Source organism: Delphinapterus leucas, chromosome 1 (genome assembly GCF_059928025.1).
Source record: "Delphinapterus leucas isolate spDelLeu-1000000601 "Yukka" chromosome 1, BTC_Dleu_Yukka2, whole genome shotgun sequence".
In the NCBI taxonomy this organism is placed as follows: Eukaryota; Metazoa; Chordata; class Mammalia; order Artiodactyla; family Monodontidae; genus Delphinapterus; species Delphinapterus leucas.
Genome location: NC_143129.1, coordinates 73,770,618 through 73,786,525, shown reverse-complemented (window position 1 = coordinate 73,786,525; position 15,908 = coordinate 73,770,618). Strand labels below are relative to the sequence as shown.

General features: G+C 54.2%; 1 protein-coding gene across 1 annotated transcript; it reads right to left on the bottom strand.

Moving 5' to 3' along the window:
- Positions 1 to 4,183: 4,183 nt before the first annotated feature.
- Positions 4,184 to 15,874, bottom strand: ADAMTS4 (ADAM metallopeptidase with thrombospondin type 1 motif 4). Its single transcript, XM_022559329.3, has 9 exons — positions 11,517 to 15,874; positions 10,086 to 10,409; positions 9,702 to 9,834; positions 8,984 to 9,154; positions 7,970 to 8,256; positions 7,676 to 7,862; positions 7,247 to 7,422; positions 6,135 to 6,310; positions 4,184 to 5,640 (listed from the first exon to the last, which is right to left on the bottom strand). The coding sequence occupies exons 1-9, from the start codon at positions 12,138 to 12,140 to the stop codon at positions 5,214 to 5,216; spliced, it is 2,505 nt and encodes an 834-aa protein (XP_022415037.1). The 5' UTR covers positions 12,141 to 15,874; the 3' UTR covers positions 4,184 to 5,213.
- Positions 15,875 to 15,908: the final 34 nt, after the last annotated feature.

Here is a 15,908-nt window from a genome sequence, read left to right as displayed (position 1 = left end):
TAAAACTGACTTGACCTTCTTATTCCTCCTATCTACCATCTTCTGATAACTCCTCTACATTCATTTGCAAGCTCCCTGTTTTCAAGAACCTTCATCTCTACTCTTTTTCACCCTGGCCGCATCCTGGGCTTAGTCATCCCCTAGAATTCCTAGTTTCTGAAACCTTAAATTCTGATATGCTGGTTTCCACCGCAACATCCGATCTTTCTGTATTCTGAATAAATCCTGGGGCCTCTAGAGGCCCAGTCATGACACACAACATAACAGAAGAAACACAGTCTAGTAATAAAAAAAACTAATTTAACATAATTTAAATCTTTACTTAGTTTCTCAAGGAAACATCAGAGGATGGGGGAGGGGAGAGAGAAGCAGGAGCACATTTTAATACACAGCTCAATGTCTTTAAAATCCTCTCTCCCCCACTTAACATTTTCTACCGAGATGGTAGCTTCTCCCCAAAACTACCCCTTCCAACTCGACTCAGTTGCTTTACAGTATTATCCACCAGCTTCAAGTCTGTTCACTTTACTTTGATTTTGCATAACAGAGCAGAGCCTGGGAGCTGACCTAGCAAGCACACCTTCCACCACTACCCTACTCTCCAAAAGCCATTATAGCTTACTTCTAGAAGGGGAGGCAGACACCTCCTCCAGGAACACTTCCTTGACCCCATATTCTATGCGCCTCTTCTATCATGGCACCTATCACACAGGTCTGGAATCTTTGTCTTACCTGACTGTCTTAGCCACCAGACTATGAACTCTCTGAGGACAGAGACCATGTCTTCCTTTTTATTATCCCCTGAAAGTAACCTACAACTTTTGGCACAAATTCTACAAAATAGCCCATTTTAGATCTGACCTAGAAAGTTCCTTGGTATACTTATTTTCTCAGGCCAATGCAGGAGTGGGAAGGGAACAGGGAATGGAAGAGATTTGAGGGGAAGAGAATCAGCATGTATTGACACTTACTAGAAGCCACACACAGGGCCAAGCATTTACATCATTATGTTCTTAAGTTCTGACAACCTCTCCATAACGCAGGTGGTAATATACCCATTTTACAGATAAAGAAACTGAGGCTCACAGAGATCAAGTAATTTAAGATCATGCCATTACATCTTGGCTCTTGCAAAGCTTAGATTCAGTCTGACTCCAAAAATCTGTGTCCTTTCCAGACACTGTGAGAGAATGATTTGATTCTAGTTTATAACAAAATGGCTTATTTATTGAACAAATAAGTGGGATGAACAATTCATTCTCACTGGGGAATTAGGTCAGTTAATATATTTCCTCTGACCCATTTTCAGGCCCCAGTTCTCACATTTTCAGCTTCTCAATGCTTATTTGCATCTACATTATCAAGAGAATGTGCTAATGTATCTCTATGGAGTTGGACATGTGTATGTCAATGTGTGTCACTGTTTGTGTATTTGTTTATTACTGGGTTTGTAGGGCCTGTTATTGGTTGCTCAAAGACTGTGAGGGATGCCTTCAATCTATACTTCCTCCCCTCCCTTTCCTTCCTAAAGCTACTTAAGTACTCTGGGCCTGTCCCCATATAAGGTCCTATCTGAGGAAGTTGTTCGGAATTGTTGTTCCCCCCCTCCCCTCATCTGCCTCTTTCTGAGCATTTTTAGAACTGGTGGTTTCCTGCAGCTGTCAGCTGGTTACTCTTGCTGCCAATGATTTTAGCTTGCCCCCAGCGACAGTCAATGGGGAAGGTGTTCAACTTGTTCAGAAGCATCCTCTGAGCCAATAAAATGTTACTACGTTAAGTTCTACTTTCTTCCCCCTTCCTCCCCCACAAGTCCTGACCAATGAGATGCTGGTTTTGTCAATTACTATCAATCTGGTATTTCAGAAAACAAAACACTGTAATACCGTACGGAGATTAAACAAGTGGAGCCAGAGATGGAGTAGAAATGTAACCGAGTAGCTGGTCCCACGGCACCCCTCAGGAATGCTGGCTCTCTCACCCTCACCACACAAATAGGGGTTGGACAAATGCCCAGATTTCCTCCGCTCTAATCACTGAAGTCGAGAATCTCAGGGACAGAAAGGACTTAAAGAAATTGGCCCAACTCACAGTTACTGCTTCGACCTCTTCCCCCACCTTGAACACACAGGCACACTTGCCATCCCATAAAATAGTTGTCCATCTCTCCTTGAACTTCTGCAGGGACGGGGTTCTCTCAGCAGTCACCGACTCTTCTTCCTCCAGCTCATCACCATTCTTTTTCCCTTAAGGACCAGACACTTGAACTGTCTCCATGCCTTCTTCCTTCCTGTTATTCCTGTTTCTCCTCCTGCTTGTACACCCACATCCCAGCTCAGACCCATGAAGGCAATAATGCCCTCCCCATATCCATAGCAAGAACTTGTTGGACCCCTGACATCGGGATATTAGGCAGTCTACAGCCTGGGTCTGGGAAGGGTGGTAGGGGCGAGAACATTCCAGGAAGGGGTGAGGCCTTGCTAGGGATTTAGGGCCAGGATACCCATCGATTCTCTTTGAGGAGCAGCTCTGTCTTCTCTTCTCTTTCACTGTATACCTCGCCCCGCCCCCCACCCATCCAATCACACAGGTGTCCTCTAAACTCAGTAACTTTCTGGGAAAAACTGCTTCATGGCAGTCAGAAGCTTACTCAGTGAGTAAAGGGCTTTCTCTAAAATAATTTATATAAGTGATTTATTACCGTAGGCACTAAAGAAATGTAAGAAGGGCTACCATGATTACCTGTTCCTCAAGGTCCAGCCCAAGACTCACCCTCCTTAACCCTCATAGCCCATTAAGCCCAGGCATCAATCTCTGTACGGTTCAATTTGCCCTTATCATACAGTTCTTTGTACCACCCAATATTTCTCTTTGTGGAGGTATAGTACAGAACCTTCCCCCACATTGCAGTGAGCATCTTTATTTGTGTATTGTTGGTGTTTGTACTTTACATCTACTTAGCACAGAACTCTGCTTATTGTACCATCAGCTCATAGTATTAAGGTCTGCCTATAAACATGTTATTGGTGGTCCAATTTTGCTAATCAGATGAAATAGTTGAAGATCGCTCTGGCCTTGTCCCACTCTCCTGTTTCTCCCTTCTCTAGCCTGGTTGGTAGGAGGACAGGAGGAAGGGCCTGGGCCCAAGCACAGCAGTGGGGGCCATGCATACGGAAGAAAAGAGGCCGAGCAGAGTAGGGGGCTGCCCTGTTCCCAGTGCTGCCAAGGGAGTAAGTGCCATACTTGGTGGTACAAAGTCCAGGGCACCGTGTAAGGCGCTGCCTTGTACAGAAGTTGAGCAGCGAAGCCCAGCCCCAGTGAGCAGAGTGTACACAACTGCTACACTCTCCATGGCTTGGCTTAATCCCCTAGTCCCAGCACTATATCCCGAGCAGTATTGGGCAGCCCAGCTAAGAGCTACTACGGCAGAGTGAAGCACCCCTAGTTCCCCCATTTCCCCCTCTTCCACTCCCTCCTCAGGGTCTTCTTTACCTATAGCTCCTCCTTCACCTCCACATTCAGCCCTTCTCCAATCCCTAGCAGTCCTGCTACTACCAGTCAAGACTCTAAATTCTTGCAGGGTCCACCTGCCGCCCTTCCCAACCCTGTTCCCTTAAGCGGAGTCACCTGCTCAGACAGAAATGTAGAACTGATTTCCGCCACCACTGAACACCTGGCTCCCCCTCACCTCAGCTCCCTCTCCATGCTTTTTTTTTTTTGCCCTCCAGACTATCCCCTACTCCTCTTATTAAATTCCATTCTAACATCACATCTTCAAAGAAGTCTGCTGGGTTTACACTGGTTGATTCTGGGGACCCTGTACCAGTCACTCAGTAGTCATAAGGATAACCTCTCACATGGGTGCATCCTTCACTATTTTCTCACATGGGTACAGCCTTCACTATTTTGAAAATATTGTAACATTTGTTCAGAACCCTGTGGGAACAGGTATGTTTTAGCCCCATTACACACATGAGCAACCTAAAGTTAAGCATCTGTGACTTACCCACCACTACCAGCTAGGAAGGTGCTGAACCCCAACTGAGATTCATACCCATCGGTTCCCGCTCCAGTGCTCTTTCTATAACAGCTTCCCCCAACACCCTCAACTAGCACTCTCATTACCAAGCGCTTGTTTGTTCTGACGGTAGCGTTCTAGTTATCTTTCACATTCGTGTTCTTGTCAATTGTGCTTGTAGCCGAGTGTTTATTATGCCTCCATGTTGTCGGGAGCCTCCAGAGATCAGGGACAGAATTGTCCTTTCTCTGACAGTCCTTCAAAATCCAGGCTAGGGTTCTGCCAACCAAAGGAATTGGGCCTGGGGGACAAGGGCAGGCACCGCTGACGCAGATCCTTGCCACCCTCAAGTGCACCGCAGGCTCCATGGACAGTGGAGCCGAGGACGGTAAGGTGGTGATAATAATAACTGACGGCAGCTGACATTTGTTGGGCGCTTACCAAGTGCTAGGCATTGTGCTAGTTCTTTATTTACATTAATCCTTACAACAAATTTCCAAGGGAGGTATTATTATTGTCAAATGAGGAAACTAGCGTTCAGAGATGTGGAGCCAGGGTGCGACCCACATCTGTCTGACTCCAAGAGGAGCACATAAATAGCAGAATTCAATTTATATTTAAAAATATGATAATCCCTTACTCCCTGAAGGCCTATCCTACCCTTGACTCTTCCTCTCCCAGAAAAGAAAATTCAGGGAGAAGAAAGCTAGGCAGGAGGAACCTCACACACACACACACACACACACACACACACACAGACACACACACACACAGAGATCACTTACACCTATCACCACCACCCTGGATTTCCTAGACAGGGTGAGGGCTACGAGGGCAGGGGGTCAGTTTCCCCAGGACCCTAGCCCTCATCCCCTTCCCTGGTGCTAAATAAAAGTGAATAAATACTAAATAAATACAACCGGGGTCTACCCTGCCTTCCCCCTCCCTCCTGTGACCAGCAGGGCAGAGGGGGCAGTTTAGATAGGGGACTATCTCCCAGCCCCTTCCATCCACCAGCCATCCAGGGCAGGAAACCCGGGCAGGGCCAGCCCTGCTCGGTAGGGCAGAGAGGAGGGGCGGGTTCACCTCACAGCCCCTCCCCAACTGTGTCTCGGTGCGAGGCAGCTGCCGAACCCCCTCATTCTCCCAGCCAAGTCCGAGGCCCCGGTGCCCAGAAAGGGCAGCCGGGACGGTGAGGTTATTTCCTGCCCGCCCAGGAGCGCCGCCGGAGGATCTCCAGAATCTGTGCCTTGCGGTGCACCCAGTCCTGGGGAGGGGGGCGTGGCGTTGAAGGGGTTGGCCAGGGCACGAAGAAGCTGTAGCGGAGGCGTACGTTCTGGGGGTTGCCAGCCACCAGGACCTGCAGCGTCAAAGGCTGAGCCAGGGGCCCGTGGCCGGACAGTGTCTCCGAGGCTGCAGTGGCCCCGCTGTAGCGCAAGCTGACTGCCCCGGGCAGGACCACGTCTGTGGGGGAGGGTATCAGCGTGTATTCACCATTGAGGGCATAGGAGCCATCGGGGAGCTTCAGGGCCAGGTAGAGGCTCCGGACACCAGGGGTACCCTGCTGCCGGACCAGGATGTGGGTGGCCCCTGCGGGGATGGTGACCACATCGTTGTATCCGTACCTGTGTGCAAGGAGTAGAGGAGAACTCAGCATCTCCCTGAATCCTCTCAGCCTTTCTGAGCTGTGTTTGTTATGATTGTATGTGTATAGAAGGTTGTCTCCCCAGACCTACGTGAGCTGTCCAGCCTAGATCTGAGCTACATGCAAATGTGCCCTCCTTCCTCCTCTCTGGGCCTTTACACCTGCTGCCCCCTTACTGAGGTGCCCATCTAAGCCCCGCCTCCTTGGTGCCTGTCCAATTCCTATTCTTCCTCCAGAAGGGAGGTCACCTCCTGGGAAGCCTTCCATGATGCCCACGAGTGCCCTCACAGCAGCCCAGGCTGACGCCTTTGAGCAGGTGGGACACTGCGCTGTAACTGCGAACTCGTGTGTCTCCGCTACTAGACTGTACGTCAGCTCTTCGAAAGGAGAAGCAGTGTTGAGTTCACCTCTGTATCCCCAGGGCCCAGGACAGCGTCCAGGAAGGTGGGAGGAGGAAATAAACAGTGAATGAACCTGAATTTTCTGAAGGAGCCAGACTGCTTGCTGCAGCTAGAACCATCCCCACCGCACACCATGCACTTGTCAAATTTCTTTTTGGAGCCAATGACGCGGTCACAGCCGGCATGGATGCAGCGACCCTGGACACAGACTGAGGAGCTGTCTGGAGAACAGGGGGTCCCATCTACCACCTGAGGAGAAGAGAGGGAGTGATGAAAGGGTCTTCCTTAGTCAAAACGGGCTGGTAAGTCGAACAAGACCCATATCCCATCAGGGAGGGGATGCCAGAAAAGTTGGGTCAGGGAGGGGATGTGGATGGAGTGTGGAGGGAACCCCAGCCACTGTAAGGGATGATAATCATAAAAGCCACCATTTTCAGAGCACTCACTATGAATTAGGCACGGTGCTAAGTGCTATATAAATCTCACAACCACTATTTGAGGTTTGTAGAGATGGAACACTGAGGTTTAGAAAGATTAGGAGCTTGCCCAAAGGTTACACAGCTGGCAAGCAGAGAAGCCAACACGGGAATTGCAGGTCTGAGTCCCAACCCCAAGCCCTAAATCTTGGTGGTACCGTCCCAGCTGGACACTAGAGGGCAGTCAACGTGCAGGCTTTCTCCCCAGAACAGGGGTGAAGGATGCAAACCTGCTAGGCTTGTTCTTTCTTCAGCCTCAACCCAGGGCCCTATCACAGAGGTGGGGGGGGGGGGCGGTGCGGGGACATTGCTGTCTCCAGGAGGCCTGTCCAGTGAGGGACTGGCCATCCATGAGCTCAATGAGGCCACCGCTGTAATTTGCCAGAGGAGCCCATGGGAAGGGGGTCAGAGAAGGGCCCAAAAGTCCACACACTTCCATTCTCACAAAACGGAGCACTGGAAGATGGGGGAGAGAGAGGGAAAGAAACCAAGGGAAATGGGACAGGCTAGAGCTGCCTGATTGGCAACTTATCCAGAGTCCAGGGCTAGTTTTCTAAATACCCACGGCCAGAGAAGTCTGAGTGGGCCCCGGGCATGGCTGTGGGAACGCCAGCAGTAGTGCTGTTTGGGATCTCCGCCATCCGAAAGTAGAGGGCGGGTTGGGTAGTGTGTGAGCTTAGACGGGGCCCTGGGGCACCCTGGTTCTCACCCGTGGCTCCAGCACATAGTAGTAGCCCAGTGCCCGGGCCTGGCAGGTGAGTTTGCACTGGTCCCGGGGCGCCACACCTGTGTAGCGAGGAACCCAGTCCATGGGCCCTGGGAAGTTCTTGAAGAGGTCAGTGCGGTGGTTGTAGGCCGCACACTGCTCTTCACGGAAGGTCAGCGCTGTAGGGTTAAAATGGACAGTCAGAGCCGCTCTCTCCTCACGCTGCCCCACCAGCCCCTCCACCGAGCCTCTCAGACCTCCAGACAGTACGGCAGCTCTCTCCCCCACAGACTACCTGTCACTTTCCTGAAGGGTAAAGTCACTCCCCCCAACAGCAGGGACAGTCAACACCTCCTTGGTCCCTGAACTCAAGGGACAGTCCTTTCCGTCCTACCCATCCCTCCCAAGGCTCCCATCCTCCCCACTCCTCACCTGAGCCAGTTGGGCAGTCCTGGGTATTGCAGGAACGAAAGCGGGTATGGCGGCCCTCACAGTACTTGCCACCATTCCGGGGGATGGGCCGTGTGCAGTCCCGGGAAGAGAACTGGACACCACCTCCACAGCTCCGAGAGCAGTCACCCCACGATCCCCAGGGGCCCCAGCCACCAGCCTGTGGGATCTGCAGAAGGACAGAATGGAAGAGTGGGATGAATACACTCTCTTGGGCTCAGGGCCACTCCCTCCTCCCCCAGGCCCTCTGCCCCTCCCCTGCCCTTGGGATCTCACATTGAAGTCCTGGAGCTGGTCCACGTGGAGGCAGCGGCCACCCATACAGGCCTGTGCGGGCCCACAGGGGGTACCATCAGCCCAGGGTGAATGCTTGGTCTGGCACATGGAGTGGCCATTGAGACGGCCAGAGCACCAGAGGGCAGCACAGGGCGGCGGCAGCTGTGGACAATGGTGTGAGTCAGGCCCAAAGGTCAGCTGGCACTGGCGGTCAGCATCGTAGTCCTTGCCGGGGAAAGTCACAGGCAGATGCAGGGGAGCCTCTGGCTTGTCTAAGAGACAGTGCCCTGGGAAAAGAGGCAGGGGTATGACGTCACCAATAGGTTGAAGGGGTGCCAGCCTTGGGCTCCCCAGGGCCTGACAGATCCTAAGATCCAAATTCTAGGGCTGGAAGAAGCTTTAAGTAGCAGCTAAATGTATTCAATGCTTATTATGTGATGAACATTGGCTAAATGCTTGACCAACAGTATCGTGTTTAATCATGGCCAAAGCCTATGAGGTGGTTACCGTTATTATGCGTATTTTACAGATCAGCTACACAGAAGTGAGGTAACTTACAGTCACACGTCTACACACATCTAAAGAACAGGATCAGGATAGGAACTCAAAGCACTAAATCTTCCTACCTATTCCAACCAGCTACAGAATTCCTGAGTCTGCTTCTCATCAACAGCCCTGCCCAACCATAGTCATACTGCTAGGCATGCACACCTCAAGTGACAAGGCAGTCACCTCTTTCACAACTAGCCCCTTGCAGTGTTGGACAGTTGTGGCCCTTAGAAGGTCAGTTCTAATTCTATTGAGCCAAAACTTGCCTCCGGTAGCTGTGCTATTTATTTTGAGAGGAAGTGGGAACCACACAAAGGCAGCAGCATTTCTCACTCCATCCCACACTGCAGAGGAGGCACGTTGGAAGGAGTCAGTTTGGCCCATGTGAAATGCGGCAGAAGAGAAAGTACAGTGGGGGGCAGGAACTGGGTCCTGCACAGGGAAAGGGGAGTGCCATCTGCTTACCATAGCCATTGTCCAGGAAGTCAGTGATGAAGCGGGCACTGCAGGGGGACCAGGGCTCCTCGGGATCCACGTGAGCCATCACAGGAGCCATGACATGGCGGGAGGTACTCCCAGGCCCATTCAGACCAACACATGGCTTTGAGTTGTCATGGAGCATGTTGAAGACATGGCCTGTGGGAGCAGAGGCCCTGTTAGGGTCCAAGGGTCTCATCCCTGTGCCCTCAGGGGGTTGCAGGCCCATCATAAGCCTGGTTGCAGGTATGGATGGTCAGATCCATTCCCCATCCCAACCTGCCCCCAATGTCTTTCTGGTGCTCCAAGGGCTTCTCAATATGTAGCCCCCCTTGCTCTGTCTCCCCTCTCCCCATGATACACTCAGGGCCCCTCCCTACCGACTTTTCCTTATAGCCTACATTCCCAACCCTGATTCCATCCACTCTATCACTGACTCTTGTGAATAATCTCTCTCAGTACTGTGCCACCTCCCCTCCAAACACAGTTCACAGTAGATTTCTACACACTATCTCATTTAATAGAAAAATCTAAATGTCTACATCCGGAGCAGAGAAGGGTAATGGCCCTGGACCTAGGCCTGGGGAAAAGGAAGAAACACCTTGTGACTTGCATTTGTACCCTGGTGAGCTCACTGTCCCCTCACCTCACCCCTGATAGCTCTCTCACTCATCACAGGTGCCCCATGACCCCACCCCTAACTTACCCAGTTCATGAGCAGCAGTGAAGGCTGACTGGAGCCCGTCATCCTCCACGATAGCACAGCTCCGAGCTGGGTCACACACAGTGCCCACATCAGCCATGCCTAGAGTGTCACAAGTAGAGACCCCACACAGGTCCTGTGGAGAGGGAGATCAGAGACAATACATGAGGAGCCAAGACACCAGCGTCCATTGAGCTGAGATCCAGATTAGTGGAGACCTGGGCACTGCGTATCCAGCACTGTCAGGGCCCAGATAGCACTGGCAGTGTGGCTGGGGCCAGGCACCATGTTGAACAGCTCCAGGGGCACCATTTACATCACGGTCTGTGCAGTGGTGCTTCTTGGGGTTATGCAGTGCATGGCCTGAGGTGCTGATTGGGGCCTCACCTGACGGGTAAACAGAATGGCCGTGTCAAAGTGGTCAGGGTCCGAGTCCTCGGGGGTGTTGAGTCCTCGCTGCCAGGCACAGAAGCTGCGCAGGGTCTGGGCGGCACTGGGCCCTACTTGGGGCCCTTCCTCACCTGGCCCCAGAATCACTAGCCGAGTCACCACCAAGCTGACAGGGTTGCGGATGCTTGGGTGCTTGAAGGCCTTGGCCGCTGCTGCCATGACCGTCAGCAGGTAGCGCTTTAGCCCAGCACCGTGAAATGCCGCCATCTTGTCATCTGCCACCACCAGGGTCTCCACAAATCTACTCAGTGAAGCAAAGCGCTGGAGAGGAAAAAAGGGGAGGAGGATCCTGAAATAGCCTCCCAGACCCATGGATCACTTCTCCCCTCCCTTACTTCCTGGGTCTGGAACTCAGCAGAGCCAGCTGGGCCACATACATCCCACGGGATTCCTGATGAGACTCGGTGGGGCCTCCCCACCAACTCCAAATCCCAGGGCTTTTGTGGTAACGCTGCGAAATCATCTGCTGGTTCTGAGAAGGGGAGGGGATGGGGATGCCACGTCCCAGGGCTATGTGGGCGCAAGAGGTGAAAAGCAGCTGGGACTGCCTCTGGGAGGGACTTTGGGGTCCCCCATGCCTGAGTGTGTCTGGGGCTGCAGGACTGGGGCTAGAGGGCTGGGCTGCAACGTGTCTTCCCTGTGTGGTTGGAGGAACAATTCAGTCAGCGGCTAGGGCCAGGGCCAGATCTCAGCGTGGCGGGTGTGGAGGGAGCGTCTGGTCTGGATTAAAGCTAGAGAAGGAGGGAGGAAGGAAGGGAAGAAGGGGGGAGACTGGGAGTGGGAGGGAGGAAAGGATGGAGCCTCAGGCAGCCTTGCAGTCAGTCCGCAATGTGGGAAGGGGACGGACCAGAAGGGGGTTCAGGATGCCTTTCCTCCCCGGTCCACTCCTGCCCTAGTTTGCAGTTTGCCAGAACAATTTTGAAGAGAGCATCAGAAGCCAGAGGCCAGTCTCTTGGGCCTCAAACCTCACTCCTTTAGCTGCTGGTGAAAATCAAATTTGGGGGCCAGAAAAGAGTCAAGGCCAAGGGGCTATCAGGAGGGCCTCCTTGTTGGGGACTGTGCCAGTAGGATGCCATGGCCAGGCAGGGTTGGGGTGGAGAGAGAGAGTGGTCATTCCCAGCATAGCGTCTCTGACCCAACCCTGGGAACCCCCTTGGGATCAGCGGTCTGGCTAGGAGAAGGGTTGGGGCAGGGAAAAACCAGAGCCTTCCCAGGAAAGGAGGCCAGTGGAAAGAGAAAAGGCAGACAGAAGGGAGGGAAGCAGCAGGCTGGCCAGAAGTGGAAGTGGGTGGAGAGAAGGTGAATAGGGGTCAGTAGGACAGACATGGCAGCAGGACACTGCAGGACACAGACTCCAGGGCTGCCTACCTTGGCTCTTCGTGGGCTGGAACTGGGGTTCCCGGGAGGAGCCTGGACGTTGCAAATGGGGCCCTGGCCGCTGGCTGGACTCTTCCGGCGTAGGATGTGAGCCCCAGGCCCACCAGCAGAGTTAGGGGTGCCTCCTTCCAGGGGCTGGATGTGGAGTTCGGTCCCTCGATACTGCAGCACCCCTAACAGGGCTCCCCCATCCCAGTGCAGAGATGCCACCGACTCCGGATCTCCATTGACGGTGCCAGTGAGGTAGGTGCCCGGCTCTGCCCCGCCCAGGAGCTCAGGCGCCCGGCCCAGGTATTGCACCGTCAGCCCCTCCACCCGCACGCCGGGGTCCTGCTCCAGCTCTAGTAGCAGCGTCTCCCCAAAGGCTGGCAAGCGGTACGACAGCCTGGCAGGGGTGACCAAACCAGGCAGGACGCTGTCGTTGAGCTTCTCTGGAAACACGATCTCCTCCTCCCGGGGGAGGGGGCTGGCCGGCCAGGCTGAGGGCAGGAGGGAGGCCAGCAGCAGCAGAAGCAGCTCGGAGACGGGCACGCTGGGGAGCAGCAGGTGGGGTTGGATTCCCCACAGGCAGCACTCCGCCAAGCCCCTCCCGGGATGCGAGTCCGTCCGGGACATGGCACTGGTGCTGAAGCTGGGAGGGACTGAGGCCGTCTGGGCACCAAGTCCTCCCTGCCCTGGCTTTGGAAAACTCCTCTCTGCAGCCTCGGGGCTCGGACCCCAGCCAGGGTCAGAGGCAGAATTTTCAGAGGGTCTGGGGACCTTCAGAGGAGATGGAGAAAACTTGGCCCTTAGGCTTAGGAGAGGTGCCTAGTGGTCTGGTTCCTCCAAACTCTCCTCCCACACCCTCCTCTCCTGGATCTTTGTTTCTCCCTGCCTGTGTCTTCTGCAGCTTCTCTGGCCTCTCCCTTTGCACTCCCTCAGACTCTGTCTGGCTTCGCTTCTGTGCCTGTCCTCTCTCTGCCTCCTTCCGCCGTGCCTTTGTTTCTGTCTTTCTCCTCCTCTCTCTCCCGTGTCTATGAGTCTGTGGGTCTCCCTGTGAGTTCTTCCCAGCCTTTCTCCGCGCCAGCTCTTTTAAGCATCCTGAGCCACTACGATTGGCTGAGCTATAAGCCATTCAGCCAGGAGCTCTGGTGGTAGGACTCAGACGGGTGTTTCATTGCTTCCCAAAAATCTAGTTTTTGTTTTCCTTTAAAAAAAAAAAAAGGGACTTGCCCAGGGGAGGGGAATCTCTAGCAGCCGGATGGATCATAGGCACTGGGCCAGCTGATGACATAGTCTTTTCCCAAACCCCACAGTCGGCTCTCAGCTGTCTCTTTCCCTTTTTGGTGGGACAGAGCCCCAGGAGGGGTAGGAAGTCAGGGAAAGGGCCTGGACCACACGCGAAGAAGGGACCATGGTCCCAGGAGAATCCTAGCTCCCACTGTCTAACCTGGCACATCCTCCCTTTTCTCAGGGATCCCTCATGATGCCCTCTGCCCCTAGAGGCTGGTTTCCAGGGCCGAGGGAACTGAGTGAGCTGCCAGGGAAAGAGGGTGGGGAACAGGTAAGGAAGCATCAAGATGGCCGAACAAAGAAAGGAGGTGGCTTGACACTGCTCAGGATGGGACCAAGAAGCTGGAGAGAGTACAGGAGGCAGGGAGAAGGGGCAGGCAAGGAGGCAGGGAGAAGGGAGTGTACTGCCCAAAGGTAGGATGGGTCTGCTTAGAATGGGCACATGGAGCCGGCAGAGGACAAGGCAGGAGGGGTTAACGACTCTTCCTTTTACAGAAGGGAGATCTAGGGTGGCATCTCCTCTTCCCTAACGTCTCTTCTCTCCCTCAGGATCCCCTTTCCTGAATTACCATTCCCCGCCCCCTCAGAAGCCCAGACAGCCATTCTGCCTCCAGCCTCCATTCCCCCCAGAGCTCCCCCTCCCCACTTCCTGACTCCCCATTTCCCTGGCCCAGCTCCCAGTAGCTTCCCCCAGGCTCTTGGCCCTGCTCCTACCCACTCCCAACTGCCCTAAACCCTCCCCCAGCCTCAAGTCAGCCAGCCCCCAGCACAAGAAAGAAGTGCTCTCTCAGGAACCCAGAAGTACCCTATGTCAATCCATCAGAGGGAATCCCCACCTGGTTCCCCTTTTCGGCCCCACCTTGTCCTAAGAACCCAGTGGTTCCTGGAATATCTAGTAATCCTTTATTTCTCATTCCCCATGGGACAGGGAGAGGGTGGTTGTAGCACTGCGGGTACAGGAAAATTAGGGAACTGAGAGAAACAGGAACCCCGTGCCTGGGATGGAGAGAGTGCTTGGGGAGGAAGAGGTAATGTTAGGGAAAGGAAGCAGAATGATTTCCTTGGTTTGGGACTGGAGAGAACTCAGCAAAGAAGTCTTGGGGGTGGATTCTCAAGACAAGGAAGGAAAGGGCTCAGAAGTAGGGGCAATTTCTGCTCACCCCATGCTATGGCCACTCCCTTCCCCAGGATATCCCCAGGAAGGAGAGTACCGTCAGCACTTTCCTTTCCCAGGGGCAGACCACCTGGCCCTGCCCCCACTCCTCTATTCACTCTCGGCCTGGTCACCTCCGGTCCTCCACATCCCATCCACCAGAATACTTCCTTTTCCCCTCCCTTCCTGCCCAGGTTGCAGATACCTGCCCTGGTGACCATCACTTCCTGTATCACCCACCCCCTTCGGACTGCAGGACCCACCTCTTGACCCACCACATGCCCTGACCCTGGTCCTAAGGGGAGGGGGTTGGGGCTGCAGGAGTCAGACAAAGGATGGGAGACCAGAAGGGGCAGGAGCAAGAGGAGCTGTCACCAGGGGACTCTTACTGCCCCTCTGCACCCACATCTGAGACGAGGACAAAGGGGGCGAGTAAGCAGTGAGAGACAAAAGGCCTTAGAGTAACAGCAGCAGTGTGTGTGTGGGGAGCGTTGGCAGCCTGGAGAAGGCACAAAAGATGCAGTGTCCTAGGCAGCCCCCCAGGATCCCTCACCCTAGTTCCAGCTCAAGTTGCCCCTAGGGTCAAGCAGCCCGGAGTCGATCCTGTCTTCTCCTAGGCTGGATTAGGGCAAATAAATGCAGTCCCTACATCGTCCTCCCTCACTATCACCACATTCACTGTGTGTTTCAGCTATACCGGGAGAGAAGGCCCAGGGAGACGGTGGGGAATGAGGGGAGCAGGGAGGCACAGCCTCTGCCTGGCTCTGTGAGGGCTGCCGAGCCCACCCAGGTGTCCCAGTCAGTTCCCCCAGTCAGGGATATGGCCTCACCCTTTGGTACAGTTCCCACTAGGTCAACTCCCAGGCTAGAAGTCTGGCTTTCCCCTCTTTCTTTGCAGCTAAGAATTCCCTGTCTCTGCCACTCTCCTGGTCTGTCTGCCCCACCCTGCTGTCCTGCTGGTGAGCTGTGGCCCAGGCACCCTGTCTGGAAGAGATCTGGGGAAGGCCTCTTTCCAGGCCCCAAGTGGGAGGGATGTGCAAAGTTAACGGGTGGCCCAGCTGGAGCTGGGCTTGGAGGCAGAGAGAACCGGAACTAGCTCCAAGGCTGGAACTCCTCTTTGTCTCTTCCACACAGGATTACGATCAGACTCCTGATGGTGCTACAGTTCTATGCTGTTGGCCAGTACAGAGGCCGGGTCGGAAAGATATGAGGTAAAAGAGACTGACCCAGGGTGGAAATGGGGTGCGAGGCATCGCTAAGGGCACTTCCTGGGTCTGTAATTCTGTGGGCTCTGGAAGCCTGGCAGATATAAGGGTCACCCATAGGGGACCTCCTATCCTCATGAGGTGGCTCCTACACACCGCAGCAGCCCGTTCCAATGCTGGTGGCCTTCGCATCCTACTCTTTTTTCATTTTACTTTGACAGGAGCTCTCAGACCCGCCCAGCCCCCACTAGGGCCTCTTTTCCCTAACCCATTTAGGCCGTCTGGAAATTAGCTAGCTCTCCCGGCTCCGAATCTTTTGGATTCGGGGATAAGGAGGTAATTGGCAAAGCCCGGGTCTACCCCAGAAGGGCAGGGCTCAGACACAACCAGAGAGCAGGGCTTCAGCAGCGGTGAGCTCACGCGAGGAGTGGGGAAGGGCCCCCATGTGAGTGTCCGCCTGGCTCCGGGCGGCAGGGCACTTTCTAAGGCGCGCAGGCAGCTCGGCGATGGTGCGCGAGGGCGCCGCTGCCCGCAGCAGGAACTGCAAGTTTCTCCTGCTCAGCCTTAGAAGAGCCCACCAGGAGCGGTGGGCAGCAAGGGCCTCAGCCTCCGGTATTTAAGCGAAAGTGAAGCCGGGGTGCAGAACCCGGATGTTGTCAGGTTCGCTCTCGGCGACCCCGCCAGCTTCCAAGAGGGCTGCTGAGTGGTGCCAATAGGCGAGAAGCCCACAGGAGGCGCGCAAGAGGCACTTCC

Coding starts and splice junctions, on each gene's coding strand:
- ADAMTS4 (XM_022559329.3), bottom strand. CDS start 12,140: ATGTCCCGGACGGACTCGCATCCCGGGAGGGGCTTGGCGGAGTGCTGC. Junction 9,155..9,701: donor CACTGCTGCTCATGAACTGG/GTAAGTTAGGGG, acceptor CTGCTCCCACAG/GCCATGTCTTCAACATGCTC. Junction 7,863..7,969: donor ACCAGCTCCAGGACTTCAAT/GTGAGATCCCAA, acceptor GTCCTTCTGCAG/ATCCCACAGGCTGGTGGCTG.